This window comes from Mesoplodon bidens, assembly GCF_964165515.1.
Source record: "Mesoplodon bidens genome assembly, chromosome: 10".
Classification (NCBI taxonomy): Eukaryota; Metazoa; Chordata; class Mammalia; order Artiodactyla; family Ziphiidae; genus Mesoplodon; species Mesoplodon bidens.
The window spans coordinates 91,464,004-91,478,408 of record NC_138172.1 but is presented as its reverse complement, the minus strand read 5'-3'; the positions used below and the strand labels follow the sequence as shown (position 1 = coordinate 91,478,408).

Genomic DNA, 14,405 nt, shown 5'->3' with positions numbered 1-14,405 from the left:
TGGTGAGAGTTTTTTCAATTCTAGTGTTCTACAGTTTGGGGTGGCATAAGTTGTTTATAGATATTCCCTATTTTGGCAATTTGGACCCATCAGATATGTTCATATCAGTGTAAGCCCTCAGTCATGGTTGGATGGGTGGCTGTTCTTTTCTCAACTTTTAATTTTAATTGCTTAGTTTGCTTTAATTTCATAGGCCATTTGTGTAGTGCTTTAGTATTATACACACTCAGTGAGTGAGTGCAGTTAACATGGCATGCATGCTGGCCACCACATGCCTGATTTTTAACTGAAAATTAGATAAGTTGTTTAGGCTGACATCTATGAGTAAGAATCTTAATGAGCTTGATGTCAGGATTTCAGAAAGAGGTATGCACTGGGGAGGAGAAGTTTGACATTTTAGACTCTAGGAGCCTAGCAGGTCAGGTTGAAAGACATGTTTTCATTCTTTAAAAAAAAATCCTATTTATTATAACCCCTTGAATTACAATTATGTTGGATATTTGAGACCTCTCCTAATTCCAAATGAATGATACTCTGGATGAGGGTATGACTCATGATTGTACACCCTTCATGCTTTATAAATGAAAGAAATCTTTTTTGATTTCCTTCAGGTTTAACCAAAACAGTAATTGGATTCATATCCACTAGGAGGCTGAGACCATGAGGTTCTCTCTAGGAGGCAAGAGAGTAAGGCAAGAAATATGTGTGCCAGATCACTCCTTCCCTTGGCTGAAATATGTTTTGGGCATGGTGTTGCAAAGAACACAGTGTTCCGTCACTTGTGCTGTTCTGGTACGCGAGTAAAATGCTACAGATGTGAAATTGCTAGATACACAGCATCTTCTTCTGGTCATTGTGTTTTGAGGTTTCATTTTTCTCAGTTTTAGCCAAGGGGGCATTGGCTCGTGGATAATGATGTTTTCCTGTAGACAAGTGTTCCACGTCAGATGGTGGTGTTGATCTTTGTTTATAGGAAAGTCTTAGAGCATGGGTCTGGGAGAAGGGTGATTATCCAAAAGCCAAGCCTGAGACAGACACCAAAAAAAGTGATTTTGAGTTTTGCTGTGGGGAGTTGGGTTTGTTTCTGCCTTGATTCTCATCTCTGCTGTTTCATCCTCTGCTTTGGGAACCTCAGAGACTTGTCCCCTTCATTCATATCTTCTCTCTCCTGTGACTTCAACTTCCATTCTCTACTCTCCAACCTACCCACACATTCAACTGTATCCCATTTAAAAACGAGTAACACTTTTCTCAAGCCTACATCTTTCCCTTACTGCCATTCTATTCCTCTCCTTCCTTTAGAAGCCAAGACTCAAAAAAGCATAATCACCTCTAGCTGTTGACACTCCAGTCACTGCACTGACTCAGATTGCCCCCTAGACACACCCTGACTGCATTCTTCCAAGACTGTGAGAGATTCCTTTTGGGTAAAATCTAGTGGATACTTCATTCCTCATTTTACCTGGATTCTCCACTGCCTTTCACATCTCAACCACCTCTGCTCCAGTGATACCATCTCTTCTGATTTCCCTTCTTTGTTTCTGGCCACTGCTCAGTTTCCTTTCCAGGTTTTTTCCTTGGCCCTCTCTTAAATGTTTGTGTTCAATAACCTCTTCACTTCTCAGTCTGCACCCTCTGTCTGGGTAATCTCATCTACTTCTGTGGTGTCTTCAGCCCAAGGACATTGCTTCCCAAGTCTTTTTCCCAAAATCCAGATCTATGTAATCAGCTGTCTTTTGAACAGTACTGCTTAAATGTCTCAAGTATCTCTCAAGTTCAACACGTCCAAACTGTGGTCATCATCTTCCCAACAAAATGCATCTCTATGTTGTCACCTCCCTCAATAAAGCCTTCTACCCAGTGCTTCTCCCTCATCTGTGATTTCTTCTCCCTGTTTCCCCATCTAGTTAATTACCTTCTTAATTCTTCGTGGCTGTATTTACCTCTTCTCCATCTCAGCCACTGGCATTTTATCTCAGCTGGTTGACTATGAAACCTGTTAGCTGCCTCATTCGTGGTCCTCTCATTCCATACTGCACCTCTGCTAGAGCTACCTTTCAAAGATAATTGGTCTGGTCGTTAATCTTGTTTAGAATCAATGGAGTCTCAAGGACTATCATCTGTTTTCACTCCATGATGTGTAAAACTACTAAAATACAGTCTAAGGATTGTTAGCTTGGAGTTTCCACAGGCTGTCGTTAATATCACCAGAAAGAGCCTTTGCTTCCAGTGAGGTGATCTGATGGGGTTAGCATCCATTTCTCAACTCAAAAGTGCGTGTTTACTGAAACCTCTCTTTGCTTTTCAGAATGACATTTTCCTCAGACATTATGACAAAGGGCCGTGTAGGAATAAGCTCGGCCACTCGAGAGCCTCTGTGATGTGGAACCGAACACAGGTACCCTGACCTTGAAAGGAACGTGAGAGAAGCCAGACTTAGGATGGGTTAAAAAGCCCACCTACTTATCCTTCCCACTCCATTCCCTACTTACCCAGCCCAGCCTGAGAGGTTCTGGGGAACTTCTGGGGCCTGAAGTTAATTTATGAGCACAGTCTCCTAGAGGAGAGGTGGAGGGGCAGGGCAACAGAGCAGCCAAGTAATTAACAGTGACCAGCAGAATGAAGATGAATGCTCGTTCTTCCTGAAAAAATGGAGAGAATGACCTTCCCAAAGCCCTTTGAGGCATATTTGCTATGAAAGGCAGGGCTCTAAAATCCCATGAGCCGGACTTCCCTGGTGGCCACATTGTCCACCTGCCAATGCAGGGGACACGGGTTCGAGCCCTAGTCCAGGAAGATCCCACATGCCACGGAGCAACTAAGCCCGTACACCACAACTACTGAGCCTGCGCTCTAGAGCCCGTGAGCCACAACTACTGAAGCCTGTGCGCCTAGAGCCTGTGCTCTGCAACAAGAGAAGCCACCGCAGTGAGAAGCCCATGCACCGCAAAGCAGAGTAGCCCCCGCTTGACACAACTAGAGAAAGCCCGCGTGCAAGAATGAAGACCAAACACAGCCAAAAATAAATAAATAAATTTATTAAAATAAAATAAAATCCCATGAGCCCCTGTTGGGGCTTAGATCCCTCTGTACGTATCATTGTGTGTTTACGTGGCAGGTTCAAAGGGAGTCCTGATTTATTTTTAATAGTATTTGTTTGTTTGTTTGTTTGTTTATTTCCGTGTTCCTTTTGAGGGAGTCAGTGTTCATAGCCTAGTAACCATTATTAACATCCCTCTAAGACTGTTGAAGAAACAGGTAGGGAGCCAACGCCAACAATTCATGATCCCACTGGGCTTGCACCAGAGCCTGAGTTAGCATTTGGTTTGTCCTTCCGGGCACTGACTAGAAGATCCCATAATTGTAACTGCTTTATGTGCCTGAGATGGTGTCTTAGTTCAAGCTGCTATAACAAAATACCCTAGACTGGGCGGCTCAAACCACAAATTTATTTCTCACGGTTCTGAAGATTGGAAGTCTTAGATCAGGGTGCCAGTGTGGTTGGGTTCTGGTGAGGACCCTCTTCATGGTTTACAGGTGGCCATCTTCTCACTGTGTCCTCACATGGCAGAGAATGGAGAGAGAAGCAAGCTCTCCGCTCTTTTTATAAGGGCACTAATCCCATCATGAGGACACCACCCTCATGTCCTAATTACCTACCAAAGGCCCCCATTTCCAAACATCATCATATTGGGGATTAGGATTTCAACCTATGAATTTTGGGGTGGGGGACACAAACAGTCCACAGATGATGGTAGAGTGTACACATAGGAAGATTGAACTGCTGAAATAGGCTTTTCTTCTACATTTCCAGGTGGTCGGGATTCTTGTGGGGTTGGGCATCATTGCCTTGGTGACTTCACCCTTGCTGCTCCTGGCTTCCCCATGTATAATCTGTTGCATCTGCAAGTCCTGTCGGGGCAAGAAGAAAAAGCATGACCCATCCACAACCTAAAGATCTCCGTTCGTATCCATGTGCCACAGATGTCTGGGTTATACGAGACAGCACAGTGATAAAGCCCCCCTTAGTGAACTCGCCTCCCCCTCCTTGCCAAACTTTGGAAGTGCCTCTGTGTCCAGACTTTGAACTTGCCCGCCCACCTTCGGCATCCAACAAGGCCAAGCGCTGGTGCGTATGTTCCTGTGTAAAGAGAACCGAGTTCAACAGTCCAGGCCATGTCTATGGAGCGTGTTGGAAAGCTTTGGGGTTGATGGGGAGGAACTAACACATCATCATGCTATCGTCTGAAGGATCCCACTGGACTGTTCAACTTCCAGCCACATTCAAGGTGCCTGAATGAACACTTGGTGTAATAAATGTGCTGCCAGTTAAGACAACACACATGCTCACTGAGAAGCCAGAGTCTGTTGTGTTGATTTGACCATCATGAGAAGCATGAGGAAAACCTCCTGTAGGAGGGGAAGAATCAGACTGTTTAAGGGGAAATTCTTAGAAGAATTGTAATTCTTGTAAGAATTATAAGAGAGCTGCTTATTTTAGGAGCTGATATGGCGGTTCTGCCTCTGCCGGTTGGCGGGTGTGCTGATTCCCCAGGAACTTGGTGGAAACACAATAGGTTTCTCCTGTGTGGCCTCAGTGTCAAGCAGGAGTAACTGCTATGCAGAGGGAGTTGTCCCTTCCCAGGAAAAGGGCTGCAGCAGGTAAAACAATCTGGTCTAATGTAGTATCTCTCCCCTGGGTGATAAACTTTTCTTACAGCTAGTAGCTGTGGTCTACAGGATTGTTTTATATGAAATATGGATAGAGTGGCAGAGATTCAAAATCATCATCACAGGTATCAGGGACCTTTCTTGAGCTCTCTGTTCATGCACCCAACAGATTTAGAATTGGACCTGCAAGTACACACCGAGAGTGAATATTAAAGTCCATAGGTATATCTAGAATCTGTATAACATGCTGCCTACCTAGAGTTTCTATTCATTGGGCATGAATGGATTTACCCAGTAGTACACACAAAATAAATGTTTACTTAAAAGCCATTCTTCTGGGACTAATATGGTTTATTATAAATCAACCTAAATATTTTTTGCATATTATATATGTAAATTTTGGTTACAAGTTCATAAGTTCCCCGAAGGTTTTGACTCATAAACGTAACTCTTTTAAAATAGTACAATGTGCCATCCCAGTTCATAAAAACACTAATTGATAATCAAGTTGTTTTTGTATTTTCAAACACAATTCAGAGCAGCTCTCTTCCCAGCAGCAAAGTTTTGCTCTTTCAGCATCTGTTAGGGCAATCAGAGTACTTTTTGTATATACAGGGCACTGATAAAACAACAAAAAATGTCTGAGAAACAAAATGTAAATGCTTTATATATCTTAAATAGTTTGGGTTCATATCACCTCGTTGTGGCTTATTTTTCCCATTATTCTATTAGTCAGATTTTGAATAAATGAGTTTTGAAAAGACAGTAACTTTTACTATAGTTGCCATTAGCAAAGTAACCTGGTGCTTCGTGAGAACCATGTTAAATGTTAGTGGACGGCTCTCCTTGAAGCTAGGGGTACCACATCAGGACCTATCAGGACCTATTTTCTGAGGTAACTGGGTAACTAGACTATTAAATTGCTGCTATCCTGGACCTGTTATTAAAGAACGATGCTTTGCCTATGTAATGGATTGTATTCTAAGTGGGGATGTGTATATTTAAGAAGATATATATATTGATATCTGATATATGTATAGTACATCTATTGGTTGTGTACATTTTTATTTACTGTTTGTATAGAACATAGATGAGAACTCTGGGAAAACTTTTGAATGGCCACCAACCCCAAAATATTTTAAATTATTCATTAGGGATTTCTCAATAGTAAGTGTCTTTATTTTCCTTTGAAACTCTAAACACTTCAGGAAAAAAAATCAATCTCTTCTTCTAGCACTGTATTTCATATTAGTACAAATATAAATGGATATATATTTGAGTAATTTGCTTTTTCTTACACTGCCTTATTATAGTACAGGGCATTTATAACTGCTCAGGGGATCACAGGAACTCAACTGAAATTGAATTTTTGTACCAAGAATGTCAGTCATGGCCATGTACGCCCCCATATTAATACAGTCTTCAAGCTGGGTTCCACAAAGAATCTTTAAACGGGCTGATTTCAGGTAACCTAAAATTCTATGTTGTCTGAGGTAGAGCTCCTGAATTTGGAGTAAAAGTGGAAGAAAGCATCTATGCTATTTCCTTGCCAAATTGAAGGACTATGTCTTCTCACAGAGATACTATAAAAGAATGAGCTTACTTTTTTTGTGGGGAGTGGGACGTGTTTGTAAAATAGATTTAAAATTACTGGATTTAGAGGGACTTCCCTGGTGGTCCAGTGGTTAAGACTCCATGTTTCCACTGCAGGGAACACGGGTTCGATCCCTAGTCAGGGAACTAAGATCCCGCAAGCCATGCAGTACAGCCAAAAAATATATATAACATAAAATAATTTAAAAAAAGAACTGAAGTAGAGAATAGCTTAAAATAACTGGACTTAAGTTTTTAAATGTTGAAAAGTGCCTGAAAACTGGTGACTTCTTCCTTAAAGCGCTCAACAATTTGGCCTGTGGGAGATTGTTGGAATCATCAGGAACAGGTTGGTTGGTTGGTTAAAACCCACATATATCTCCAGTGCATCAAAGGGTGAGATGCAAGCCAGTCTAGAGATTGTGTTTATAATGGGGAAAGCTGGCAACTTTGATAACAGAGACTGATGTTTTCATTTTGTATAACTGGCCAGAGAAAGGGTTTACCCTTGTCGCCTTCCTCTGTCAGCTCTGTCCTTCCCTAGTGATTCTCTGTCCGTCCTAGGAAGAAATATGGGTCTATGTAATTATCTTTGGATGTTGTGGCAGAAGATCGTTTTGTTTGAAGGAGTGTAGTCCATTTGAAATAGAAATTAAACAAATCCTTTGCCACATTGTAATCTGGATGGGATAACTCACCATCCAGAAAAGCTATTGGATGTAATTCCATAACGTTTAGCTGTTGCCCCTTCTAGGGAATTTTCCCATTGTTATTAGGCAGGGAGGTGAAGAGGAAAACCACATGGAACCAAGTTTTAGAATCTTAGGCATCCTATTTGTTCATGCCATGGATGTTTGCTCCCGACTGGAAATCTCTAGTTTGAAAGAGGCCTTTGAAAAACCAACAATTCACAGTGTGAGTTTTCTTGTCGCTGGCATCACAAAAATCTCACCTATTCAGGTTTGAAAATCTACATGTTTGTTTGAATGTAAATCGCCGTTTCTTAGAACCCCACTTGTCTCTTAAAAATTATACAGAATCTAGGGCTTCCCTGGTGGCGCAGTGGTTGAGAGTATGCCTGCTGATGCAGGGGACACGGGTTCGTGCCCCGGTCCGGGAAGATCCCACATGCCGCGGAGCGGCTGGGCCCGTGAGCCATGGCCTCTGAGCCTGCGCGTCCGGAGCCTGTGCTCTGCAGCGGGAGAGGCCACAACAGTGAGAGGCCCGCGTACCGCAAAAAAAAGAAAAAAAAATTATACAGAATCTAGATATGCATTACTTTAGTCTTCCCTACGCAGTGCTTCTAAAAGACTTTCTGTTCATGAATGGATGCCTTTATGTATATAGAATATGTGTATATGTGTAGCTTTAAAGATAGTTTCAGAATGCCTTCGATGAATGACATTTTATAAAGCTGTTACGGTTGATATCTATAGGCTGTTACATCTCATGTTGATTCATGATCCAGAAAGTTTTGTTATGTATTTAAGAAATTGCCGTACTATTATATTTTTCCAAGTATTTGAGAGGAAAATAGCTGTTTTAGTCTCTCTGGCCCCAATAAATGTGGAGCAGGAAATCAAGTGTGTTATTTTTTGTTATGCTGCATGTTTTTAGACACGTTCAATTTTATCATCCAGGAGCCAACCAAGTCATTATTAAATCTTAGGTTCGGAGCTGACAAAAAAGTAACCTAATCTGCAATACCATATATGGAAGTAACTCTTGCTACCTTGTTTCTTAAAAGAAATAGGAACGGGCTTCCCTGGTGGCGCAGTGGTTGAGAATCTGCCTGCTAATGCAGGGAACACGGGGTTCGAGCCCTGGTCTGGGAGGATTCCACATGCTGCGGAGCAACTAGGTCCGTGAGCCACAACTGCTGAGCCTACCGCGTCTGGAGCCTGTGCTCCACAACAAGAGAGGCCGCGATAGTGAGAGGCCCGCGCACTGTGATGAAGAGTGGCCCCCACTTGCCACAACTAGAGAAAGCCCTCGCACAGAAACAAAGACCCAACACAGCAAAAATAAATAAATTAATTAATAAACTCCTACCCCCAACATCATCTTTAAAAAAAAAAGAAAAAAAAGAAATAGCAAGTGTGATGCCTTCACTTGTTGCAGACTTTTCTGTTGTGTGTGTGATACTTCGCACTGCCAATGCACAGGCATTGATCATTATCCAGAAAAATAACCAATAATTTAGGTCTTTGATCATCCTAATAAAAAATGCTGCCAGGCATCAGAGCTATCAACTCTATAAAATACGTGTTGGGCTCCGTGTGCTCTAAGGTCAGTTCTAACCTCCCAAAAGTATGTTAGAGGAATGTGTTTCCTTGTTATGATTTTTAAAGAAAGGATCTACAGGTAGAGGGTTAACTTCAGGTCATTTCCATTTGATTAGTATTCAAGGCAGGACTGCATGAAGTTGAGTGCCAGAAGTTGGTTAACAACTAGGACTTGTGTCTCTGCAAAACTGGAAACTCACATTCCTATACTGGTGTTGATGGCTTTTTGCTGAATGTTATTTGCTTCTAATATGATACCTGAGCACAAATGTTTACAACTGACTTATAATTCAAATTTCATTTTCTAAGCATTCAGTTTGGAGGAAATCAATAAGATCATTTAAAAACATTTTTGGGTTATCGTTTCTTAATTTGCTTAAACCTCTCCTAGAATGTCAACATTATTTCGTTTTTAAAGTGTGCTTATTATTTGCTGAACTTGAATTTGCATTTCCAAAGAATTATTGAATGAACCATTTTATACAGCAGTGATTTTAATTAATCCCCTAACCAGCAAACTCATTGCAATGTAAATTATGAATCTAGTGAGTTTGGAGGAGAATTATAATTAGGTTTTTCCTGTAATTCAATTATTTTCATTTGTTAGATAATAAATCTAGGTTTTTTTTTTTTTTTTTTTTTTTTTTCTTTTTGCGGTATGTGGGCCTCTCACTGCTGTGGCCTCTCCCGTTGCGGAGCACAGGCTCTGGACGCGCAGGCCCAGCGGCCATGGCTCACGGGCCCAGCCGCTCCGCGGCATGTGGGATCCTCCCAGACCGGGGCACGAACCTGTATCCCCTGCATCGGCAGGCGGACTCTCAACCACTGCGCCACCAGGGAGGCCCTCTAGGTATTTTTTAGACCCTAAAGATAGTATCCAGCTCTACATTATGAGAAAGAAATGAATTTCTTTGAATAATTTAATAGTAACTATAGTATGTTTTATTTATATATTTTTGTATATGCTTTTTAAAGAACTTTTGAGAACAATATTATGAAATAAGTGGGGCAGATATTGGATCTACTTCATAGAGAAACCAATAGTTTTGTGTACATGTCCTGCCAGGGGTCATACTATTTATAAGTGACAGATAGAAAAAGAATGCCACAGGAGTTCCCTGGTGGTCTAGTGGTTAGGATTCTGGGCTTTTTACTGCTGTGGCCCGGGTTTAATCTTAACCTGGTCGGGGAACTGAGATCCTACAAGCAGCGCGTGGCCAAAAAAAAAAAAAAACCAGCTAGTAATTCTGAGCTTCCTTTACTCTCAGGTCTGTGAGTCCCAAGAAAATGTCCTCCTCTTCCAATTGTCTGCATCAGTGGAGGTATGTATAAGAGAATGTATTATTTCAAATAGTCATTTAGAGTCTGTATTTTGGTGTGTCTGACAATATGCCTAGGGCAAAGGGCCACCCCCTGAGATTGACCCCAATCACTCCCTGGGGTTCATCTAGAGAAGGGCAGGAGACAGGAGACAGATGGTGATTCCTTAGAGAAGTAATGCAGGGGTGTGTATCTGATTTGCTAATATTGGAACTAGAATTATAGCTGCGTCCGTGTACTTACTCCAAAAGCCAAAGTGTTCACCTCTTCCCCACAAATACGAGATACATTGTCATCGGTTCCTTTTGTTTTTTTTTTTGCGTTACGCAGGCCTCTCACTGTTGTGGCCTCTCCCGTTGCGGAGCACAGGCTCCAGACGCGCAGGCTCAGCAGCCATGGCTCATGGGGCCAGCCGCTCCGCGGCAGGTGGGATCTTCCCGGACCGGGGCACGAACCCGTGTCCCCTGCATCGGCAGGCGGACTCTCAACCACTGCGCCACCAGGGAAGCCCTCATCAGTTCCTTTTAATGTTTTCAATCAAGACTCAACGTGATTAACTCAGATCCAGATTCTTCCCTATTAACATTACTAACTTGTACTCTAAAGTGTATTTGTGGCCTAGAATTAAATAAATCAGTCGATTGGCAGTTTCAAACGCAAGAAAAGAGGCTCTAAATAATGAAATTAATGAATTTCTGATCTGTATAAAGACGTGCTTTGAGTTTCATTTTCTGCATAAACTTTGTCTTTCAGTTTTATCAGCTTTCCTTTTTCTGTGTGTTAAAACTAGGATTCAGGCTTTTTATGAGAAGCAGATTAAGTCTAATGTTAGCCATTTTATCTAGTGGTTCCTTACTGACCTGGCGTGATTTGAGGGGGTATATTTTCTTTTGGAGGGAGTGGATGGGTTGTTGACATGAATGCTATTGACCATATTAAGATAAAATAAACATGAAGATTTTCTCAAGGTGGGTTGTGAGACATCTGATTATTCATTAGCCTGGACTGATTTTCTTGAAGTCAAGCCAGTTTGTTTCACTAAAAGCAAACAAGTCCAGAAATCCACACACTGCCCTGCATGGTGTGTCCCAAATTCCAGCCTGGCGCTAGGACTTTGGCACCACAAGGGCACGTGAACAAAGTTGGGAGAGTGTTGGTAAATCTGTGTCACCCCAGGCACAGAACCAGCAGGCGACGTCCTCTGTTCTCCCTGCCTTCTGCTAGTCCAGGTGGTGTGGGGTTGGGGGACAGACACCCAGCTTGTAAGAAGTGGCTTCAGTTCCAGGCCTGGCTTTGCTCTTGACTGGTGGTGTGGTTTGGGGCCAGCCATTTGTCACATGGTGTCATTTTGTCCATTTTAACTCAGGCTTAGGAGGATAGGATGAGATCACGAATGTCAGAGTGCTTCTAAGTGTTTGTTAGGAGGGGAGAGGAGAGGGAGCCATTGTACTGTGTGTGCTGTGGCTGTGAGTGTGGGTGATGAGTTTGTAGTCAGACGCTTTCCAAAGGAGAAAAGAGAACTAAGGGGGTGTCCCCAAAATATATTTCAAGCTTGTGAATGTGTGTGAGGTAGGAATGACCTCCTCAGTAAATATGTTGTCTTTTTAGATTTAAAATATTCCTGGGCTTCTCTGGTGGCGCAGTGGTTGAGAGTCCGCCTGCCGATGCAGGGCACGTGGGTTCGTGCCCTGGTCCGGGAAGATCCCACATGCCGTGGAGCGGCTGGGCCCGCGAGCCATGGCCGCTGAGCCTGCGCGTCCGGAGCCTGTGCTCCGCAACGGGAGAGGCCACAACGGTGAGAGGCCCGCGTACCGCAAAAAAAAAAAAAAAAAAAAAAAAAATCCTTCATGTCACTTTTTCATAAATATTTCACAAGCATGTAGCTAATTTTATGCTCCATTAAAATGGAGGATATGTGGAGAAAGAAATGCGTTCATAAAAGCACAAGAAGTTTTTCTTGGGGGAGGTTTATGGTAAAAGCTTGCATTTACAAGATTTCTTATGGTGTGCAAAGTACTTTAAATCACATTTCCATTGGCTCTTCATACTATTCTGGGAAATAGCTATTAATATGCCCCTCCCCCAATTTACAGATGGGAGCTGAGACTCGGGGCTAGGTGACATGGCACAAGTTCATAAAGTGGGTTGGTGGCAAAGCTAGAATTTGAACCCACATCTTGCACGAGCCAGCCTAGGGCCTCTTAGCATTATTTTAAATTTTAAAATAGTGGCTTAAAGCAACACATTCATTAATCTCAGTTTCTGTACATCGGAAGTTTGGCATGATGTAGTTGGGTTCTCAGCTCAGGCTCTCAGTGGGCTGAAGATCAAGGTGTTGGCCCAAGTATGTTTTAATCTGGGGCTCGGGGTTCTCTTCCAAGCTCACTGGTTGTTGGCAGAATTCAGTTTGTTCTCATGCCTTCTGTGTGGTGCCCTCCATCTTCAAGCCACATCGAGTCCTTCTTATAATTCAGATCTCTTTGACATCCTCTTTGGCTGCATCTTTCTGACTTCCATAATTTTAAATTATAAAGTGGCCAATGGGAATATGTTTGTCATTTTCAATAGGAAATCTAGCTTTTACCATTCTGTTTCCCTGCCCCTTAAAGCCAAGCAGTTTGCAGGCGTGATAGTATCAACTAGAAGAAATCACAAACTCAGGGAAGTGTTAAAAGCAATATCTGGCTTCCTACAAGGGAACTGTTGATCTGAATTTTCAGTTAAGCCTAGCATGGCCAAGGTTTTAACAGTAACTCTGCTTCTGGCTGGCGTCCTTGAGAGGTCTGCTTGGTCTTTATGTGAGACAGAGTTTTCCACATGGGCTTAGAAGAAAACCTGATCTCAATCTTTCTGAACAAACCTTCAGAAGATTCAGGATTGGACTGAATCTTGTGTCGGATTCAGGAAGCAGAAGGACAACTCCTTTCAAGAGTTGACTTAAAGTACAGGATGGTGTTTCCGCCCAGGTCAGACCAATAAAGCACTGGTTTTCAGTTAACCAGTTGCTGCCTGTTGTTGAAGGACCTGCACTGAAAGTCAAGGTCATCACCTCTTCCATTTTCCTGCCCCAATGCAGGAATACAGACCCTGACCAGATACTCTAGATGTTTTGTAGAATGGCCATTTTTCTGACTAGAAATGGAAGAGTAGAAGGAGGTGTGAGACCTCTACTAGTTCCTTTTGGCTTTGGACAATTTACAATTTATCTTGGCCTCAGTTTCCTCATCTTAAAAATTGGAAGTGATTATTTTCCAAGTCCACTTCAAATCTAACCTTTTGTGTAAGATGGAAAAGATGACTAGCACCCACTGTGAGCCTCATATACATGAGAATAGTACACAAAAGGGAAATTCTCCTTATTAGACAAGGAACTGGTAATTACCGGAAGAAGCTTCCAGGCACAAAATTATAGATAATTCCAGAAGCATGTGAAATACACTACAAGTTTATTTAAAATAAGCAAATTCAAAGAACAGTGGTTGAACTTTGGTTTGTTTACAGCTCTTGATGGCTGAAAAGACTTACAACAAAAGTTGTTTGGGGGATTTTCAGAGATGTGTTTCCTCTAGTACTTATACTAAAAACATCAGAACCTCAGTATCCTTATTTTAAACACACAATGGACTATTTATTCTGAGTGCATCAGTCTGAGGAGTCTTTTTAACATTCAGTTGCTTGGTATTGATTAATTTATCTCTGTTTCCTGTACACATGGCATGTTCTGTGAATTGAATTAAATTAATGGCACATATGTACATGTGTTAATGGATGTGTTATAGGATAGTATATATGATAGTGTATTTACTTATCTATATATCTATTGTGTGTGTGTGTGTGTGTGTGCGCGTGTGTGAGTAGTAGATAGGTGGATGGATGGGCACATCTACTTAGGAACAAAGAAATTTTTATTCAGACTTAATTTTATTTTCAAAAGTAGAACACAAAACTACTCCTGGATTTCAAAAACAGTAAACTAAAAAGCAAAAGCAATCAATATTCAAAAAATACTTTAAAATTTTGACTTTTAAACATTTGAGATTTAATTTTAAAAATGGTCACACTAAAACTCATTTCTAATATTTAAATCTGATGTCACAAATATATCATAACCAAGCAAGTAAAATAAAGACTTAAACAAATCTTCAGGTTTAATTTCTATTACCCATTTTAATGAAAACAAAAATGTGTGTTGATTGCATCTTAAAATAAAAATGGGGAAAAAAAGGGAAATGATTGTATTCTTTCCTTGCTGCTCATTCATAATCTACAGGGTATTTCTTGAATGTTTCCACATAAACATCCTCAACTGATACAAGAACACGAACTCACCCTTGGAAGGAGGAGAATGACCTGAAAGCATTGCCCCAAGTGAACTGCTGAGGACTAGAAACTTTTTGACATCTCCTGTTTTACTTTTTAATTTTGTCTTTAACATTCATCTAAAATTACAATCTGCTCCATATTATTTTGATTTCGTTTTAAAGATAATATTGTAAATTACCTAAGTAAAATTCACTTCTTAAAGATGCTTCACCT

General features: G+C 41.5%; 1 protein-coding gene across 12 annotated transcripts in view; it reads left to right on the top strand.

The window, feature by feature from the left end:
* RNF144B (ring finger protein 144B) overlaps positions 1–14,405 on the top strand; it is a 599,530-nt gene that overhangs the window by 72,481 nt on the left and 512,644 nt on the right. For 5 of the 12 annotated variants that reach the window (XM_081247031.1, XM_081247024.1, XM_081247020.1 and 2 more), the window contains exons 7-8: positions 2,309–2,398; positions 9,818–9,871. In XM_081247031.1, coding sequence (XP_081103157.1) covers positions 2,309–2,398; positions 9,818–9,871 — 144 coding nt within the window. Of the gene's footprint in view, positions 1–2,308; positions 2,399–3,814; positions 8,126–9,817; positions 9,872–11,477; positions 11,499–14,139; positions 14,338–14,405 lie in introns of those variants that run through there. The other 7 variants (XM_081247027.1, XM_081247028.1, XM_081247029.1 and 4 more) reach the window with 5 other exon arrangements.